General features: G+C 35.2%; 1 protein-coding gene across 1 annotated transcript; it reads left to right on the forward strand.

Annotated features, from left to right (window-relative positions):
- The first annotated feature begins 2958 nt into the window (after positions 1 to 2958).
- Positions 2959 to 6391, forward strand: LOC141708239 (putative NADH dehydrogenase [ubiquinone] 1 alpha subcomplex subunit 5, mitochondrial). Its single transcript, XM_074511756.1, has 2 exons — positions 2959 to 3347; positions 5865 to 6391. Exons 1-2 carry the CDS (start codon positions 3029 to 3031, stop codon positions 6065 to 6067), a joined length of 522 nt encoding a protein of 173 aa, XP_074367857.1. The 5' UTR covers positions 2959 to 3028; the 3' UTR covers positions 6068 to 6391.
- Positions 6392 to 20622: the final 14231 nt, after the last annotated feature.

Genomic DNA, 20622 nt, shown 5'->3' on the forward strand with positions numbered 1-20622 from the left:
TCCCAAATCTTCTGCATGGAGGGGCACGCTCGTATTTGCGGTGCCGCACCCTATCTCCCCTTTGGGGTATAGAGGGCATACACGTCGTATCACGGGGCCTCGTTTCTCTATCATTACCTTCTTTTTGCCATTCCAACAGCAACATCCTCAATCATCATCTTCTAGTCTTATATCAAGCCTCCTTTTCAGACTTGAGAGATCTCTCCGCTCCCCATCCTGATTTTAAATATTTTCCGCACGACGACACTCGTCCATCATATGACCAGATCTGTGAGGATGTGGGACTACTTGAGTGTCTGTAAATGGTCTCTCTCTCCCATTGGTGTCCTCTTCAACAAGTTCCACAATAGGCTCGACATCATCAGAGTACTCCAAGCACCGCAGAGTGATTCGAAGATTTCCTCCATTGCCCTGGCCGCGAACATCTCGGGTGTCTCCTGTGACCATGGGAGCCTTCTCCAAAGCGTGGTTATGGTGGGGAAAACGATGGCCTCTTTTTATTTTGCGACGCTATACCGTGCTCAACCTTGAATTAAAGTTGTTCAATGTATCCCCCATACGGTACAGCTGTTCCAGGATGTCAGCATTGCTGATGAGAACTGGTGGAACTGGTTGTGTTCCTCCTACATCCGGTCGTGGGGGATTAGTTACATTTCTAGGCACGCAAGGTTCATGCTGAGTGTAACCTCCCTCGCCATCTCCTTCAGATCTGGTATCACTTCAATCATAAAACTTTCATCACGATTGTAAGACATCTTTTCCTCCTAAGATTATGATCTTGATCAGCACCCCGCCTTCTAGTGCCAATTTGTTGACGGAGGAATCTGGTAACAATAAAGTTTGGGGTTTTTCACCGAAATCAAGATCTGTGACGGTCGTTCTTCATCGGAAAATCAAGTGGTATGTGATAGCTGTGTGTTAATCGTTGGCCGAGATTGATTAAGGCAAGTGGTGGCTCCTTTTCAGCTCTCAACTTCTTACCCCTCTCAATGTGCCTATTTACCCTTTATACAGCGATTTAACTTGACGTAGTTCTTGGGAAACAAGAAATCTAATGAGCTTAAACTTCTTATTCCTAGGCCTGGTAGAAGTCCTTCCAGAATCCATCTTCCGCTAGTTTTAGGAATGTCCGACTATGAGGCCCAACCGCGAAGACCCAAGACTTACTCGTAATTGTAGGACTTCACGGATAGTGCAACTCCTGCGCAAGGATAACACTCCGCTACAGCTATCTCCCTTGACTTACGAACGCAGGTATGGCCACGGTTCACCGCAAATGCCGGACGCGTCCTTGTCCCCTGAATGAGGGTAACCCACTAGATAACAGGATAGGTTATCCCAAGCTCTTGGGTGCAAAGTGCAGGATAACTCCAAAGTTCTCCAACAGGGACACCCGTTGAATGCAATAATAGAGTTCCTAAAGCACACACCAAAGTTAACCCTGCATCCCCAACGAGGACACCCGTTGAATACAGGGGGAGGCCTTCAATAATCAGGCATACCCCTGGAGGCCTTCGAGCTTTTCATGGACATCCCCCTCCTTGACCGCCTCAAGGAGGGAATTCTTCAAAGAATACCTGCAACAAATACGTTGATAAAAATAATTCTCCATTGCTCATTCCATCCTTGTCTTATCCTGAACTTGTTTTTGATTGTCTTGTCCTAGGTGAGGACAAACCCAACTATCCAAATAAATTCAAAAGTATGCATCTTTCTAGGCTAGTACGCGTCCTCACCTTATGATATACACACTTCTTGCATTACAACTTGCCTGTCATGTAAATCACGCATTTCAACTAACGTGGGCGCGTCCTCTCTTTGTGAATTGCAACTGGTAACCTAATTTTTTATCCTTTTGTCCCAATTTGATTTCAATTGACCCGTTATGGACCCGAAACGATTCATAACCAAATTTTGGCTATAATAATATTGGTGATTCAAACTCATGTGTTATTTCTCTTACTGATTGAACCTCAAGCATCTTGTGTTCAGGATAGAAATGTTTGATTATATATTATTTTTAAGTAATATAAACAGACTTTATTTCACTTTTTGATTTTTGCACCATCTAAATACAAAAAACACTTGTCTCTTAAATTTAGAGCATCTTAAATTTAGAGCATCTTCAAGGAAATAGTTATTATATCTCCTATATTGAAACATAATGAATTATAAGGAATGATTAACCAAATTTTGCTCTGATAGACTAGATATTGACTTCTTAAAAATTTATAGTTTTCTCCCTGCATTATTTTTAAGAAAGCTACATTCATCCCTTAAATCATATTTGTGAATAAAATATTAATATTCCTCTATTTAATATCTTTCTTAAATGATACAAAAGTAGGTTAGCTCCAAATTTAATATTACAATAATAATAGGGAATATAAATAAGTAAAATGACTAAGTACCTAACTTTTAATATTTATAAGGAATATAAATACTATTGGAGATACTCTTGAAAAGAGCAAGTCTGATATGATAGCTATTGACGCTCTTAATTTTAAATAGAATGAATTTGAGAAAAATGAGTGCTAGTCAAAGAACCAAGCTCAGTTTCGTCTTTTACGAACCGAGCTTAACTTTTTTCTTAATAAACCGAGTTTTTTATCGACAAAAATTGTGTTTGAGTTCGAGTTCGTTAATGAATCAAGTCACAGCCGAGTTTTATTGAATAAAAGCGAGTCAAGTCGAGTCGAGTCGAACTCGAGCCCTTAACGAACAGTTGGCGAACTTTAATTTTAAAAAAATGGTTAAAACACACTTAGTCAACTTATTATCAGCTTGGACACAAGCGAAACTCAAATTTTAATCTACTATTTTAAATAATTCAAATAAATCATGAAATAAATATTTAGATCTAATTTTAAACTTAAATTGTTAAAAAATATTGTAAAAAATAAAAATATTTTTATGTTTCGAAGTCGGGCCGCACAACAACTTGCTATTAAGTAATTGTTTCCGGTGCTGTTTCATTAACCTCTAAGGTAAAGAGCAGATTGAGAGAGAGGGGAGAGAGAAGAGAACGATGTTTTTTCGGAGATTCACGCGGCCACTGATGATGATGGCCAAGGTGAAAGAGACTACAGGCATCGTAGGTCTAGATGTGGTCCCCAACGCAAGACAAGTTCTAATCAGTCTCTACAACAAAACTCTAAAAGAGATCCAGGCTGTTCCTGAAGACGAGGGATATAGGAAAGCTGTTGAGAGCTTCACGCGCCACCGTCTCAAGGTTTGCCAGGAGGAAGAGGATTGGGAATCTATCGAAAAGCGGCTCGGTTGCGGTCAGGTTGAGGAGCTCATTGAAGAGGCTGAAGATGAGCTTAAACTCATCGATAAGATGATCGGTTTGTTCACATTTCTCTCTCATTTTCTCCTGTTAATTCATTTTTTTTGATTTTGAGTTTTTTGTTATTTGATGGTTCAATTAGGTTTTGGTGTTGACTTTTGGTATTATTACTGAATTAGATAAGTGCCTAACTGTCTATACCTGTAATTGTTACCGAGAAGCTGTTATGTTTAAAATTGAGTTAAATTCCGGCAAACAAGATGGAGCCTAGAAGTGTGATTTCAGTGATAGGTAGCTGTGACTTGTACAATAGTAATTAGATTGTAATTATGTATCGAGGACTGTTTAATTGGTTGGTTACCCCAATGAGTTGTGTTCAACTCAGATTAAGTAGCTGTAGCAATGATTTCAAGTTATGTAACTACAGAAAAGCTTAAAGTTTTGAGCAGGATTATTGGTGACATTTTGTTGAGTTTAGGATGAAGGTGAAGCTATACACTAAAATGTGATTAAAAGATTGATCCAAGTTGCCTAAACTTGCTCATTTTTTACCTGGACATTTGATTAAGTTGTCCTAAAAGCTTTTAACACATTATTGTAATAATGTCAGTAGGCAAAACTATAGTTTTTGATGTAGGAGTGTGCTGTTGTACTCTAACATCTTGATTCTTGTCAGAAGTTCAATGTAGATGGAAATCAATGAGTGTCACTGTTTCTCATTGGATTTAATTTATTTATTCATGATTATAGTGTAAGTATAGATAGGCAGTAGCCTTTATTGATGTAAGACAGGGCTAAGAAATGTTAAAAATAGGGGATATGAACCATTTCCATAGAGGATCAGCAGAAACACAAATTAATCCTCAAATTTATCATATACTTAGGAATTCACAGTGTCCATTAGAAAATTCTAAAGGTCCTAAATTGGATCCCAAATGTGAATGTGTCACAATCCACTAACTAATCCAGTGGGCTTGCTATATTAACAAAAAACAATATACAAGTAATACCTATGCATTTGGGATACAATTTTTTACCTTTAGCATTATTTTGACATATTAAGGTCGACAATGAGTATAATAAGAGTTTATTAGTCCATCTATCATTTAACTAAAAATATTTGTACCACCATGTGAAAGAATGAGGAATATGTCAATCTAGCTATACCTAGTTGTAATTGATGTAATATGTAGTTTCCAGATAAAGATTGAGGACTGTTGAATGGTTTGATGGGCCATATTATTAGTGTTCAACTCGGACTAAGAGACCAATTGTTGTAGGTTTAAGGATGGTAACAGTAAAGCAATTGCACCGAGTAAAGTCGTGCAATGTGACAAATTCTTGCATATTTCTAGTGAAACGCTTGGTTATATTTTGTGCAGTTTCGGTGATGGTAATAATACACGTCAATGTTTACAGAAGAGTACTGTAAGCTGCTTTAAAATTAGCACACTTCTTACTTGAACATTTGAATTTGATTAAGCTGTTACAAAACTTTGCTAACACACTATATATATATATATATATATATATATATATAGAGAGAGAGAGAGAGAGAGAGAGAAGTTCTATAGGGATCACATTTTTATCGGAGACCTCGGAGACCACCTATGTTCTGCTTATTTTGTGAAGTTTGTTTTACGAATATCACAAATTCATTAAAATTGTTGAAGATCATTTAAGTTTAATAAGTATAATGTGTATGTAATGCAATAAGTATAAGTATAATGTTGTACGGGTGTGTTGCTGTATTTAAATACCTTTTTGAAAGTTATCTGTCAATGGAAATTGGTGATTAGCGCAGTTTCACGTTGTATTTCTTATTTTTTGTTGATAAGTTTAGGTAAAAAAATATAAAATAACTAGTAGCCTTTTCAAGGTTTAGAACCTTCAAGAATAGGATTCAAGCTAAGGTAAAAGTTCTGTATCTCCTTGTGTGGATCAGTAGAGAAGTGTTACGTTGATAGTGATTCTAAATATATACAAAACTGATCAAGGTGGCCAATTCTATATCAAGATATTCAGTGTAAAATTAATCATTATAAATTTAGAATTCATGATTGTGACGCATTATATTTTATGTTGCTTGTTGAGAAGCAGGTTTGTTACAGGCATTTTACGGTTGCAACGTGCAAGTTGCAACTGGTGCACATTGCAACTGGCCAGGGCCTAGCTCTAATTGTAGACCTTATGCTGTCGACATTTGCTTAATTGCCATTGATATTACATAACATTATGCTATTTATGCTATTGATTTGACTTACTCCATGTGTTGTAGTTTCGACTTACATTTATCTAAAGTGATTACAAGGATTATTTTAGTTTTTTCATCTTTTTAACAAAAATTAAAATTAAAAGTTAAATCCAACATTAAATTCTTGTTAAAGATGCTTTTTGTGTTTCTGCTTATGTGGGTTTTTGTATCTTATTTAATCTCAACATGTGTTGACCGTTGGTGTAGTCTGATAGCTCTTGTGAGCATTCCCTTTCCCCACACCCTAAAATTAACTGATAAAAATATTTTGTAAGCATTGTTTCCTGTTCAAATATATTGATTTCTGCCTTTTGTTCACAGAGTGGGATCCTTGGGGTGTTCCCGAAGACTATGAATGTGAAGTTATCGAGAATGATGCTCCGGTTCCCAAGCATGTCCCTCTACATCGTCCTGGTCCTCTCCCGGAGGAGTTCTACAAAACGTTGGAAACAGTTACAACAGGCACATTGGAGGACAACGTAAAAAAGGAATCACCTGCAATAGACTCTAGCTGGTCACAATGAAGTATCTAAGCTAGCATCTGTTTTGGTTGCTCATAAAAACTTGTTTTTGATTGATGGAATCGTATGTCCCTTATGGACTGTTGTTTTATGTTTGTAATCTGAAGGTTGTACTTTTCTGCCGGAGTGGAGAGTTACTTTGTAGTTAATAATCACAAAACAGGGCCTTCTTTAATGTGCAGGGAAGAACATTTCTGATCTTCCTTAATAACAGTAACTGAGTCTCTATAAAGAAAGAAAGTACCGTGACAATGGGCATTCCCTGCTGCATTAGCAATATTTCAAGGAATATTATAGTTGCAGCTTACAAATAAATGCTGTGTGACATTGGAGCTAACATTTGAGCTCTTGGTCCTTGGTTCCGATTAGCATGGAGCCAATTATTATTCCTGTTATATACATTGTGTTATGTATACAAAAAGGTTTTGTTCTCATTTTTTTAAACAACTTTAATAATTCCCAACTAATGTAGTAGTTGGGGATTTTTTAAAAAAAGAAATATTTGTAATAGCTCTTCTTTTCCTAAAACAATCCTTATTGCAATTGTATTTGAAAGTAAAATAAAATAACATCTCAAATATCTTTGAGAATTACTAAAACCACTGCTGCTACTATTTTTTCAGAATTTATCAACACATTTATTCTTTTCGGGGGTACAATTGTTAAGCGAAAAAGGCCAGTAAAGCAAAAATAACACATAAATAAAAACGGGGAACAAGAAGATTTAATTTTCTTAAGCACATGAAATGTATAGACAGTGTCAAAGATCAGTTAATTTTTACAACTGAGTAAATGAATTGCAGCACGAATCAATAATGTTTAAATAATCTAATTAAAAACCTCAAAATCTACAAATATGTAAAAAATTGTAAAAATAATTATTAACAATTATAATTTTTAATAATAATAAGATTATTTAAAACCTCAAATATATTTAATTAAATACATACTTATGTTTCCAAATAAATATAAAGTATATTATTAATTATTGTCATATATTCTGTTAGGCAAACCAAATGTAAATAGTTGTTAAAATTTAACTAGATGATTTCATTAACTATTTAAACTTTAAACATTTTGTACTTTCATACCCGTAAAAATTATTACATTTATATATCAATACCAAAATTTAGTTTAGAATTTTAGAAAATAGTCGACGAATATTTTACAATACATTATTCAATTAACTTTTTTCAAGTACCATTTTTAATTATTACCCGTGTTTTTTTGAGAAATTAATTATTTTTAGGGATTGCATAAGGAATATGATATATATAATCTAAAATACAAGGTTACAATTAAAAAGAATAAAAGTAATTAATACAGAATAAAAAAATTTTTAAAAAACAATCCAATCCAATTTTACGGAGCTAAAATAAAGTGGACCTCAAAGGTCAAGACTCCGGACTATGTGTCCGTTTGGTAAATTTTAAAATAAATAACTTTTTACTTAAATTGAATAAGTGGCTGATAAGTGATAATTTGATAAATGCTTATAAGTTAAACAAGTGTTTGGATAATTTAACTTATAAGTCAGATTTTTTTTATTTAAATGAACTAAAATAAATAATTTTTAAATATAATTATTTAAATTTTTATATTTAAATTTAAATTAACATTTAAAAAAATATATTTCAAAACTAAATTTGATAAAAAAATGAAAAATAAAAAATAAATTGAGATAAAATACGTCGTTACTAACATTCAACTCAACTTATAAGTTATGAATTCAACTTATAAGTCGGGTCGACAAACATTCGTCAATAAGCTGTTGCGGGCTTATAATAAGCTGTCAGGCCCTTAATATATATATCTATTCAACTATTAATGTAACTAGCTTGAATCCCGTGCAATGTACGGGTTCATGTTAGTATTTAATTTTTTTTATTCCGTCATATTATAATTTTAAAATATTTATTTAAATATATAGTAATTATAAATTTATAATTAAAATTATAGGATAACTTGTGGTCGTAATTACGTAGGATAAGTAGACAATTTCTAGTAGTTTAATAATTTAGTATTTTAGTGGATATATAACACTATTTATTTATTTTTTAATAATAGGATAAATTGTGGTCGTAGTTTAGTAGGATAAGTATACTATTTTTAGTAGTTTAACAATTTAGTAATATAACGGATATATAACACTATTTATTTATATTATTTTAATAACCAAAACTAGGGAATAACTGTTGAACCAAATTATACCCCATTCCGGTTATTATAGTATAGCCCATTCTGGTTATTGTAGTATAGTATAGATAGTATAGATTTGATTCTTAAATATAAAACATTCACTTGAGAGCTCATTAAAAATTTGAGTCAGTACAACCCATTTTATCGGGTCAATTCGAGCTGGCTCGGTTCGAATAACCCCTATCATAATGGTATAAAAATTCACCCGATTAACTCATAAATTAGTAAATTTATGGACCAGTTTCGATCAAGTAGATATCGAGTTAAAAAGTGATTTCTTAATACATCGGTTAAAATTAGGGCAAGATGAAATTAATCGGTGAAGATAGTCCGAAAACTGATATGAATCGGTCAAAGTTGGGAAAAAAAACTAGTCTCTCCGTCCTTTTCATTTCTTTACAGTTTTCTTTTTAGAATGTCTCATTCATTTCTTTACATTTTAAAACTTACCGAAAATAGTTGATGGGTCCCCCCATTTCCCCACTTTTCCTCCCTTTTCACACTACTTTTATCCCGCTATCTCCCATTTATACATTAAAAATCAATGGGTCCCACCACTTCACCCACTTTTCTTTTTCTTTTTCACTATTTTATACATATTTTTAATCTCCGTGTCCAATCCTTTTGATAACTGTTATAAGGAGAATTTCGTATAACAGTATTATGGAGGTTAATGGTCGGAATAAGGATCAAAGACGGTGTTCACTACACCATATTTGGCCTGTAACAACACTTTTTTTGGTGTTACAAGCAAAAATGTTACCTAAACTCACTAAAATTTGATCTGAGGTAACATTTTTTTATGTTATAGTAGAGAATACTAGATGCTACCATAGACATTAAAAAAATGCTTTTGTAACATAAAAAATAGTGTTAGCATTGATACTATAGTTAATATTACCATATAACTAAATATTTTGGCGGAATTTTAGTCGTTGGCCAAATTTTAACCAAAATTTGGGCGGCCCAGAAGATAAAATTTGACCCACTTTTTTTTCCAAAAGTAAAAAAAATACACTCACTTAAAATTACTAAACATCACTCAAACACTAACCAGGACTCATCTCAACACTCCGCCGGCGATTAAGGTTCAAAATTAGGGTTCTCAGATGGTCAGAGTTTGGAGCTTGGAGATTAGGGTTTATTAATTAGGATTCTTAGTCGGGTCAGAACCTGGAGCTTAGAGCTTGGAGATTAGAGTTTATGTTTATAGAGATTGGGTCTAAACCCTGAATCTTCAACCCTATCAATCATACCGGAAAATCTCAACACTCCGTCGGCGATTCACCTGCGTCAAATTCTAGCTTCCTTCTCTTCTTCAGCCACAGTAAGTCTCTTCTTCACCTTTAATCACACACACACACACACACTCCCACTCATAACTCTGTATAATTTATTTACAATTCCAGGAGTCAATCGAGCCTCGAAACTTGAGCCAATCGACATCCGAATTAGTCGAATTTCTCAACACTTTATCTGATTCAGTTGAGGAAGATCCTAAAAATGCACAAATTGAAAACACTACTTTCCAAGTACTTTCTGAAATATATACTGTTAGGTCACACACACACTGTAGAGGGGGTGAATACAGTGTATAGTATAATCAAATCGAACTTTAATAACTCAAGTAACAGAAAATAAACTTTATTGAAACAATAAACTCTGTTACAATATGGAACTGTTCTCTCTCAGTGATGAACAAATATCACGAGAGCTGCTAGGATTACAATAATTAATATTCTCGATTGTGATAACACTTCTAGTGTAAACCCTATGTCTGTGTTTATATATTACACAGTTACAAGATAATCGCTAATTGATATGGAATATAATTCTGCTTCCTAAAATATATCAATCAGATATCTTTTCTTCCAAGTATTCTATTCTTCATAGAATTCCTTCTTCATGCATATCTCTTCTTATGTTTGTCTCGATCTTCTTTCCTTTAACCAGCTGACTTTCTTATTTGAACGTCCTTCAGTACTTAAGTTCTGATATCCATCTTCTGATGATTATCTCCTGATAATATAAGTACTGATATCCTTAAGTCCTGACTTTCAGTAAGTACTGATTTATCCTATTTAAGTAAGATCTGAAAGCTAAACATAAATCACATTAGCCATGACATTATCAAATATATCTAACAATCTCCCCAACTTGTAAATTAGCATAATATACAAGTTTAACAGATATTTGATGATGTCAAAAACATTAAGTACAAATGCATGAGAATTTGACTAGATAACTACAACTTACAGTCCTTAAAGCTTTACCAATCATTAACTTCTGATAACAACTTCAATCTGTATTCATATCAGAATTTAAGCAGTTGTAGATCTTGACTTGGCTTCATCTTCTGATCTCTCTGATGTCAGGAGTTGTTCTGAGATAATTTTTCAACAAACATCTCTCAGCATATCTGAGTTCATCAATCATCCTCCTTTTAGCATCTTTAAGTTCTGCAGAATCTTCACCAGTTTGAAAGATTGCAGCCCTGAGATCATTAATTTTAGCTTTCCTTATGTACTGATCCAGTCTGATCAAATATGCCTTATCAGACTCAACATTGAATTCCACAGCCCTGTAACCCAGAAAGGTAGTTATAATCTTGGCAGTGTTGGGCTTCATCTCAACTATATCACCCTTGTGATCTCTGTACTTTGGAAGATATGTGCTGTCAGACTTAACAGAATAAAGCCTTTTCTGTCTCTGAATCTGATTCTTCAAATAGTTTGCAACACTTTCTGTTATTCTGTCATTCACTTGAAGTAAGAATAATACATGCTCCAGTTCTTCAAAATACTTCAGTGGAATGGCATTTTCCCTTATATGATAAACCCTACCATCTGTCATGAAGTACAACAAAATGTTTCTTTCAAGTAGGTATGGTAAACCATTTGTACAGATTCCAGTTGATTCAATCTCTCAGGAGTTGCTCCAATACCTGGTTCACTTAAGGAAGTTGGATCATTGGTAGTGTTCTGTATTCTTCTTTCATCAGCACTTCCCAATCCAGTTTTATCTCTTGCTTCCTTTCCAGTAACCACTCTTGCTTCAAAACCACTTGCAGCAGTCTTCAAATATTGAGTCTGTTTGGCTTTAGTGAATCCTGGTAGGAGTGTCTTTGATTTATCAGAACTAACTATCTCTTGACTCTGAACAACTTGAGCCATATCAGAGGTTGTCTTAGAAACTTTTCTTAAAGTCAGAGCAAGATCAGCATCTTCATCAGTAATTTCTTCATTCACAGGAGGCACATAAACCTTGATAGGTTCACCAACTTTCTCTTTGCCCTTGGACCTTGGATCTATCTGCAATTGTGATTTAACCATGATTGCTTCAGGATTTGTCTTTTCTTTTATCACAATGCCTTTGAGTGTTGAAAGTTTCTTTTTACCAGAAGCTTCAGATTTAGATTTGACTTTTTCTGATTTAAGTCTGGCTTCTTCTTCCATTAGACTCTCCAAGTCCATTCCTGGATTTTCCTGAAGAAATAACTGTCTTGACATTTCTTCATCAAGATCTAAAAGTTCATCAGAACTTATCCTTTTACCAGTAGCAGAAGTAATTCTTTTTCCAGCATCAGAACTTGTTCTGTGACTTGTGATTTCAGCTTTTCTTGATAAGAAATCTCTACCTTGACTATGACCTCCACCCATTCCAGAGGTTCCTTGGTCATCTTTTTCATCATCCTTCCCCTTCAGTGTCTTATCAGTTTTGCATTTGGACTTAATTACTTTCTCCCCCTTTTGGCATCAGCAGGTAACATAAGAGAGACAAGCAATTCCGCTGAGGCTTGGATTTCATCAAGTTGAGATTGCTGAGAAACTTGATTTTTCAAAATATCATCAATCTGAGATTGTTGTTTCTCTTGAGTCTTCTCAATATAAGCAACTTTGTCAAAGGTAGGTTGGAAGAATTTTTTCTTGTCAATTTTCTGAACTTGTTCTTGCTTGAGTAATTCTTCCTGAATTTTATGTATTTCTGCATGAGTAGTGGAATGAAGACCTTGCAGATGTTTAGTACTCAATGCAGTGACTCGAAGCTGTGTTTTGAAATCATCAGTAATTAACATCTCATCAGCTTTTGTCAAGTGCTCAGCAAGATTTTTTTCAGATGGAACACAGGTAACTGAGTTCCATTCCTTAGTCCACTCCTGTCCTGCAGGAGTTTCACTCCAAGGCACTGGTGCTTCTCTGATAACAAACTTCTTAACTAGTTCAGATTTAAGAACAGTTTGTTGAGGTGCATGTCCTGAAGGACCTGCTTCATCAGCATCTGCATTTGGAGTAGCATCACCAGTTTCATCAGCATTTGCAGCATCAGAACTTACAGAATCAGCATCTTCTGATAAAACAACAGTATGAGAAGCAATTGAGGCTTCAGCATCATCCTCTAAGTGCTGATCCGGTTCCAAGTTCTGATCAACAACCATATTCTGATGATCACCTAGAATCTGATCATCATCATCTAGATGCAGAGAAGGTATAGTAGATAATTCTGGAGTTTGAGTAGCATCAGTGACAGGTATTGTTGATGGATGAAGTGATGTTGGAGCTTCTAAGTAAAGTACCTCAGGCATAACCAGGTTCTGAATATCAATTTCAGCACTTGTGCCTGGATCAACATGAGATACAGTCTTTTGAACAGGAGACACAGATGGTGTATTTGCCATTTCAGTAGCAGCTTCCTGAGGTGGAGTTAATGGAGAAGCAATGGCTTCAGCAGATTCTGGTTCTTGTGAGATCAGAGATTCCTGATCCCCTTCCTTAGCTGCTGCTTCCTCATCATCTGAAACTGGCCTTTTAGCTCTCTGTTTCTTATATCTCTTAGAAGGTGGGGATTCCTTGGGAGTTTCAGCAAAAGTCATTCTTCTAAGCCGTTTGAGAAGCTTAGATCCCCCAATTCCAGAATCCTTCTAAGAAGGAACTTTCTCAGCTTCTTTGACAACAGGTTCTGATGTAGAAACCTGTTCCTCACTATCAGATTCATCTCTCAAAACAATCCTCCTTCTCTTCTGAGGTGTTTGAGGAACAGTCTTTGTTCTCTTTGGCTTGGAAGATGAAGGCTTCACAGTAGGTGTTGAGGATGAAGGTTGAACTGTCTGTGAAGTTGAGAGATATGATTTGAGATATGTTCTGAGGGATGGTTGAGATATAGATGGATGAGTGGTATGTTCTGATGGTTGCTGTGGTGTTTGGGAGGTGGTGGTAGGTTGGACATCAGGATAAACAGATCTATAGGTTTGAGGATCAGAATTTACTAAGGTCTGTTTTACAGACTGAGGAATCTGTAAAGGTCTAACCACCTTTTTCTTAAGGTTAGCATTTACCAGGTCATTAAAGGCTCGTTTTGCAATTTTGAATGGTGGAATTAAGGTACTGGCTAGTTGAGGGGGATTAGTACAGCAAAAGTTATATATAAGCTGACAGAATCTAGCAAAATAAACTACATGTCTATCTTCTATCATCCTATCCCCTATGAAACCTATCACAGCACTTGCAAAATCAAAATGAGTTTGGTTAATGATAGCATACCCGATGTGCTGACTCATTATAGGAATGACGTCAAAGTTGGAACACTTATTCCCAAAAGCTTTAGTGATGCAGTCGAAAAAGAAGCTCCATTCCTTTCTGATATGAGCCCGTTTCAACTGCCCAAGCTTAGCCAAACTCTGCTCATACCCCAAACTGGCCATTAATTCTTGAAGAGCTGATTCCTCCGGGGTTGAAAAAGTACATCCTTCTGGTAAATGCAGGGCCTTGCGAATTGTACCAGGAGTAACCACATGTGTAAAATCATCCACTTCGAAAACAATACTGGGAGTACCATGTGTACCACCATTATCAAAGTGCCCAGTCCGCCAAAATGTCAGAACTTGTTGGCTTGAAAAGACTGAAGGCTGGGTCAATGCATACCCAATTTCACTGTGTGTAAGAAGATCTTGCACAAAATGCAACTCAGACGGAGCTTCAGCATGATCGAGAATTGCAGCATAGTTATTTGGAACAAACTTAGCTCCATCCATGATCAAATCCTTAGGTGCCATGAGAAAAATCAAAAATTACGAGTTGCCTGTTAGGTGTTTGAGAAAATGTCTGTATGAAAAACTAACATCAGGAGATGAAAGAGAGTAAAAGCAAAGAAAGAGAGATAAAGTGTAAAAGTAAATAAAAGATTGGAAAATCTTCTCTCTGTCTTACTTATACTTGAAAAAAAATATAACCATTGGACACCTGTCAGACATGCAGTAATAATAAATAGTTAATGGGCACGAGAAAACAGTAATCATTACTTACCCACTTGCAGTTTTTCAAGGAAAAACTGTTCCACTTTCCCAGTAATTCCATTAATCGAGGTAAATCGGTTTTAATTCAAAATTGAAATTGTTCCCACTTATTCAATTATTTTTCATTGCAACACCAATATTCTGAGAAGAAATTCAAATATGAGAATGACCAAAATTAAATCAAGTAAATAAGTACTGATATTGTAAGATCAGAACTTAATTTAAATTAAAATGAAAGGGTCATCAGAATATTGATTTATCAGGATTTATCAGTGCATTTAAATTACAAACATCTCAGAGACAAAAACTTGCAAAAAGTAGAAATTCCATTAATATATTAAGAGAATACATTCATGAAATTTAAATTACATCAGAACTTTACAAGAGTGTCCTAAGCTTCTAAACCTAACATCAACAGCCTTTGTCCTAGCTCAAGAAGCAGGGCAAGGCTGACGATGAAGAAAAACAGGAAGAAGAAAATAAATTATTTCTTCTTCCTACTCTCTACAAACAGAATAGCGAGTCTGATGATTCGCTCTTGCTGGCGGAGAGCTTCCAGCCTTTCCTCCTCCAATCGCTCCAGATGGCGATGGTAGTCCATGTAAAAGAACAGGAGGTGGATGAGAACCTCCTGGGGAACCGAGTCCTAAATCTCATCAGGAATGGCAGTGATGTGCCATTCTTGCTGCCAGGCTTCACAGCTCAGCTCCATGTTGAATGTTTCATAGTTTAAAAACATGTTGTAGTTTACCATGGTTTTGTTGGTATGAAGAAAATGAAGGTGAGTGTGGGAGAGAAGAATTGATGTGTAGGCTGTTGCGAAGTATTTGTTTATATAGGCAAGAGAATGCCAGGAGACGCAAGGAATTTTAATGCTGACAGGTAGAATTAATTCTACCTCATCTCCCTAGACTTGGAAGACGAAAAACAGTCATTGGAAAGGTAAAACTAGGTTTAATGCGCACAAGAAACAGGTAAAAATTAATATGCAAGTACGTGTACCATTATTTCTAATTATATTGACTGTTAATATTCCGCCCCAATATATTCTGATTTAAAATGAGACTATTTTTAGATTTTATCCACAAATAAGTCAAGTAAAGGATCAGAAGTTAATATCAGAACTTAGACTTATATCAGAACTTAACAGTTATCAGAACATGATTTCTTGACTCGAAAAATGAATGCCTATCTTTGTAATTCTTCACACAAATTCTGATATAGATTCTTCAGAACTTAATCATCAGAACGTTCAACAGAACTTGTCCTCAGAGATTATGTAATGTGACACATATACTGTTCATCTAAAATAACATAGATCACCACAGTAATTTTCATCATTCATATGGAGTGTTTAGTGTGTGCATTAAGCTAAATATCAGACAAAGAGTAAAGTCTGATTCACTTCAGTATATCTTAGAAATAAGGCATAACTAAAACTTTACTAAAAATTTGTCATTATTCTGAAGCCTACTATTGAATGAGTTCATGCTTGAGTCCACCTCAACTGTTTTGTGCTAATTTTGTGCATCTTTTTAAATTCCATTTGACAGTGGCTTCTCAGTGTAAGTGAGTCACGACTGCTTATCAGAATTTATGCTATTATCAGAGTATTTCTCCAGTAATCATAGAGTGTGAAAAGTCACCAAGAAAATATGTATTTGCTTTTCTAATGCATATTACTTAATACCAGCAATGCACTTGGGTCTTCCCTTCCACATTTTTACTCTAGATCTCAAAGGAGTACCTGATTTTAATTCCTTGATTCTTTTTCTTTTTCTTTTGATAAGTGAGGTTTATCAACACTTAGTGCATTCAACAGATTTACTAGCATCAGAACTTAACAGATGAGAAGAATTATTCTAGTTTGTGACTTAGTAATAAGATAGACAAAGTAAACTCAACTAAGCTCAATATCAAAATTTACTTGTGTCAGTAGATTTCCACAGAAATAATTTCTTAAAACATGGGATCTCTAGTTTATTGAAGACTACTAGGTCAGCATCTAACACAGGTATCTTCATAGGATATAATAGTTACTTAAACAGACATATCACTATCAGAGTTTAGAAAGTCACATCAGACACCAGTCAGTACTTAAGCAATTTTCAATTAATCACATAATACACAAAGAGAGTAATTTCTGTAAATACTGATCATAAAGTCTGATGCATCAGAACAAAACTAAGCAGATTTAAAGAAAGAACCTGAAACCATTCCAAGTTCGTTTACCAATCTTGTAAAAGTAGCTTCACACAGTGGTTTTGTAAAGATATCTGCTAGTTATTGATCTATTGGAACAAAGTGCAATTCCACTGTACCTTCATCCACATGTTCCCTTATGAAGTAGTACCTGATGCTGATGTGCTTTGTCATTGAGTGTTGAACTGGATTACCTCTGTAATCAGTAATGTCTACTGATTTACCAGTATCCTTGTCCAGTTTTGTTGCAGTGGCCATGGGAGTGGATGCACTTGAACAATCTTGCATTCCAAATTTCTTCAGCAAATTTCAGGTGTACTTAGTTTAATAAATAAAAGTGCCTTCTTCATTCTGCTTGACTTGAAGGCCCATAAAATAGCTAAGTTCCCCCATCATACTCATTTGATACCTTGACTGCATCAGTTTGACAAACTTCTTGCAAAGTCTGTCATTTGTAGAATCAAAGATAATATCATCAACATAAATCTGGACCAAAAGTAAGTCCTTTCCATGGTTGAGGTAGAACTGTGTTTTGTCTATAATTCCTCTGTTAAATCCACTTTCTAGAAGAAACTGAGCTAAAGTCTCATACCATGCTCTTGGAGCTTGCTTAAGTCCATAAAGTGCTTTATCAAGCCAGTAGACATAATCTGGATATTTGGAGTCTACAAAGCCTGGAGGTTGTTCAACATATACTTCTTCCTCCAATTCTCCAATGCTCCCCCTGAAACTATGCTCTCTGAGTTGGATTCCTCAGAATTTAGATTTTCAGAACTATCAGAATTTGGCTTATCAGAACTTGATGAATCAGAACTTGAAGAGCCAGATGTATGTTCTGATGCTTCTTGAGATGTGGTTATATCTTGAGTATGCTCCCCCTGCATAGGTGTATCTTCCTTTGGCGTAGTCACCACAGTTTCAATAACATCAGAGTTTAATCCATTAGAGTTTGCAGTATCAGGATTTAGATTGTCAGGATTTTCAGTATCAGAATTTGAGTCTTCATTTTCAAATCTCAGCTGATCATGTTCAATAAAATCTTCAAGTCCAATAATCTTCTTATCATCAAAAGAGATATTGATAGATTCCATGACCACTTTTGTTCTCAAGTTATAGACTCTGAAGGCTTTTGTGGAAAGTGGATATCCAACAAAGATTCCTTCATCAGCTTTTAGATCAAATTTGGATAGCTGTTCAGGATGAGTCTTAAGAACAAAACACTTGCATCCAAATACATGAAAATACTTTAGATTTGGCTTCTTTTTCTTCACCATCTCATATGGTGTCTTTCCTTGCTTGTTAATGAGTGTTGCATTCTGAGTAAAATAAGCAGTCTGCACAGCTTCAGCCCAGAAATAGGTTGAAAGCTTTGCTTCATCAAGCATTGTACGTGCAGCTTCAATGAGAGTTCTATTCTTCCTTTCAACAACTCCATTTTGCTGTGGAGTTCCAGGAGCAGAAAATTCCTGCTTGATTCCATGGTTTTTGCAGAACTCTTCCATTATCAAATTCTTGAACTCAGTACCATTATCACTCCTTATTATTTTCACTGAGTCCTTGATCAATTTATCCTGTTGCTTGACATGATCAATCAAGATAGATGCAGTTTCACTTTTTGTGTGCAAGAAATACACCCACGTGTATCTGGTGAACTCATCCACTATGACCATAGCATATTTCTTCTTTGCAATAGACATGACATTTACTGGACCAAATAGATCAACATGTAGTAGGTGCCAAGGCTCAAGAATTGATGACTCAGTCTTGCTCTTGAATGAAGATTTCCTTTGTTTGGCCTTCTGACAAGAATCACAAAGACCATCAGGAGCAAATACTGACTTTGGCAATCCTCTCACAAGATCTTTCTTGACCAACTCATTTATATTGTTGAAATTTAAATGAGAGAGTTTCTTGTGCCAATTCCAGCTTTCTTCAATTGATGCTCTACTCATCAGACAGATTGCAGAACCATCAGTACTTGTTGAAAGCTTGGCTTCATAGATGTTACCATGCCTGTATCCTTTCAGAACAACTTTGCCTGTAGATTTACTTACAACTTCACAGTGTTCTTCAAAGAAATCCACATGATAACCTCTGTCACAGATTTGACTAACACTCAGCAGATTGTGTTTAAGTCCTGAGACCAGAGCTTCTTCTTTAATGATGACATTCCCAAGATTGATATTGCCATATCCCAATGTTTTTCCAATATTGCCATCTCCATAAGAAACACTTGGGCCAGCCTTCTCCACAAAGTCTGATAGCAGGGCTTTATTTCCAGTCATATGTCCTGAACATCCACTGTCCAGAACTAGGATGTTTTTCCTGTTGCCCTACAATCACAAAGACCACTAATGATTAGTTTTAAGGACCCAGACATGCTTGGATCCTTTGGCCTTATTAAGTCTGTTAACATTTGCAGTGGATTTAGCATCAGAGTTTATGTTAACATTTTTCTTATCAGAATTTACACTATCAGACTTTGAATCAGAACTTACACTAGAAGGAACAATGGTAACTTTCCTTAAAGAAGGTTTTATTTGATAATAATCATAGTACAGACTATGATATTCCTTACAAGTATAAATGGAATTCCATAAACTACCACAATGAAAACAAGGATTTTGTGGCTTATATCTAACAAACTGATTCTTAACTCCTGACTTTAAAGGTAAGGAGTTTATGTTCTTATTCTTCCTGCAAAAAGAAGTCAGATGGTTAGAACTTCCATAGTTATGACACATTTTCCTAGGAGCTTCAGGAACAGGCTTATAATCATTGCTTTTATTCACACCTTCCTTTCCATTCCTATTTTTCCTAGGTGATTTTACCTTGTTTGCATTCTTAACATCATTCAGCTTATGCTTAAGCTGCTTCTTTGTCATTAAGCCTACATTTACTTCAGTTGTCTTTTCCTGTTTTAGTTTGTCAGAAGTTAATTCCTTTTTAATTTCTGATTTCTCATTATCAGACTTTACAGCTAAAAACTTAACAGGCTTTAGCTTAGATTTTTGTTTAACAGCTATAGGCTTAACATCTACAGTTCCTTTATCATTCTTATCCTCTCCATAACCTAAGCCCTCTTTCCAGTTTTCACTACTTAACAAATTTTGAGTTGTCCTGCCAGAGTTAGTCCAAGTCCTGATAATCTCTCTTTCTTTTTCTAACTCAGCTTTTAAAGATTCATTCATTTTAAGCACTTCATCCCTAACATAGAAAGCATCATCTCTATCTTTCTGAGTTTGATGGAACATGACTAACTCTTTTTCTAAATAATCATTCCTCTTTTTGCAAGCAAGATTTTCAGAAGTTAATCTTTCACATGTTAAAGTTTGATCTCTATAACTAATGAACATGGTTTTAAGATATCTTCTCAACTCATTAATATCATCAGTATGAAAGGCATAAGTAGTTTGAGGTACCTTTAATTCAGCAGCTTTAGAACTGCTTTCAGCACTTGCCTTATCAGCATTTGCCATCAAGGAATAATTCTCCTCACTTTCAGAATCTGAGGTGTCTGTCCAGCTTTTCTTCTTTGTGACAAGAGCCTTGCCTTTGTCACTCTTCACTTTCTTGTAATCAGGAGATATGTGGCATTTCTCACCACAGTTGTAGCATTTGACATTTGTATAATCTCCTCTGTCAGACTTTCCTCCTCTTTCTTCAGATTTTCTGAAATTCTTCTTATCAGAACTTGTGCCTTTCCTGGAAAACTTCTTTCCCTTCCTGAACTTCCTGTATGCAATCTTTGTGATCCCTTTCACCATAAGAGCACACAGCTTCATCATCTCTTCATCAGCATCCGTCTCAGGCAAGCTTTCAAATTCTGAGTCATCATCACTTTCAGAACTTGATGACTCAGTATCAG

Source organism: Apium graveolens, chromosome 2, assembly GCF_009905375.1.
Source record: "Apium graveolens cultivar Ventura chromosome 2, ASM990537v1, whole genome shotgun sequence".
Taxonomy (NCBI): Eukaryota; Viridiplantae; Streptophyta; class Magnoliopsida; order Apiales; family Apiaceae; genus Apium; species Apium graveolens.

What these genes read in the sequence shown, in the direction of transcription:
- LOC141708239 (XM_074511756.1), top strand. Translation starts at nt 3,029, where the DNA reads ATGTTTTTTCGGAGATTCACGCGGCCACTGATGATGATGGCCAAGGTG. An exon ending in ACTCATCGATAAGATGATCG is followed by an intron (nt 3,348 to 5,864) that starts GTTTGTTCACAT and finishes TTTTGTTCACAG; the next exon opens with AGTGGGATCCTTGGGGTGTT.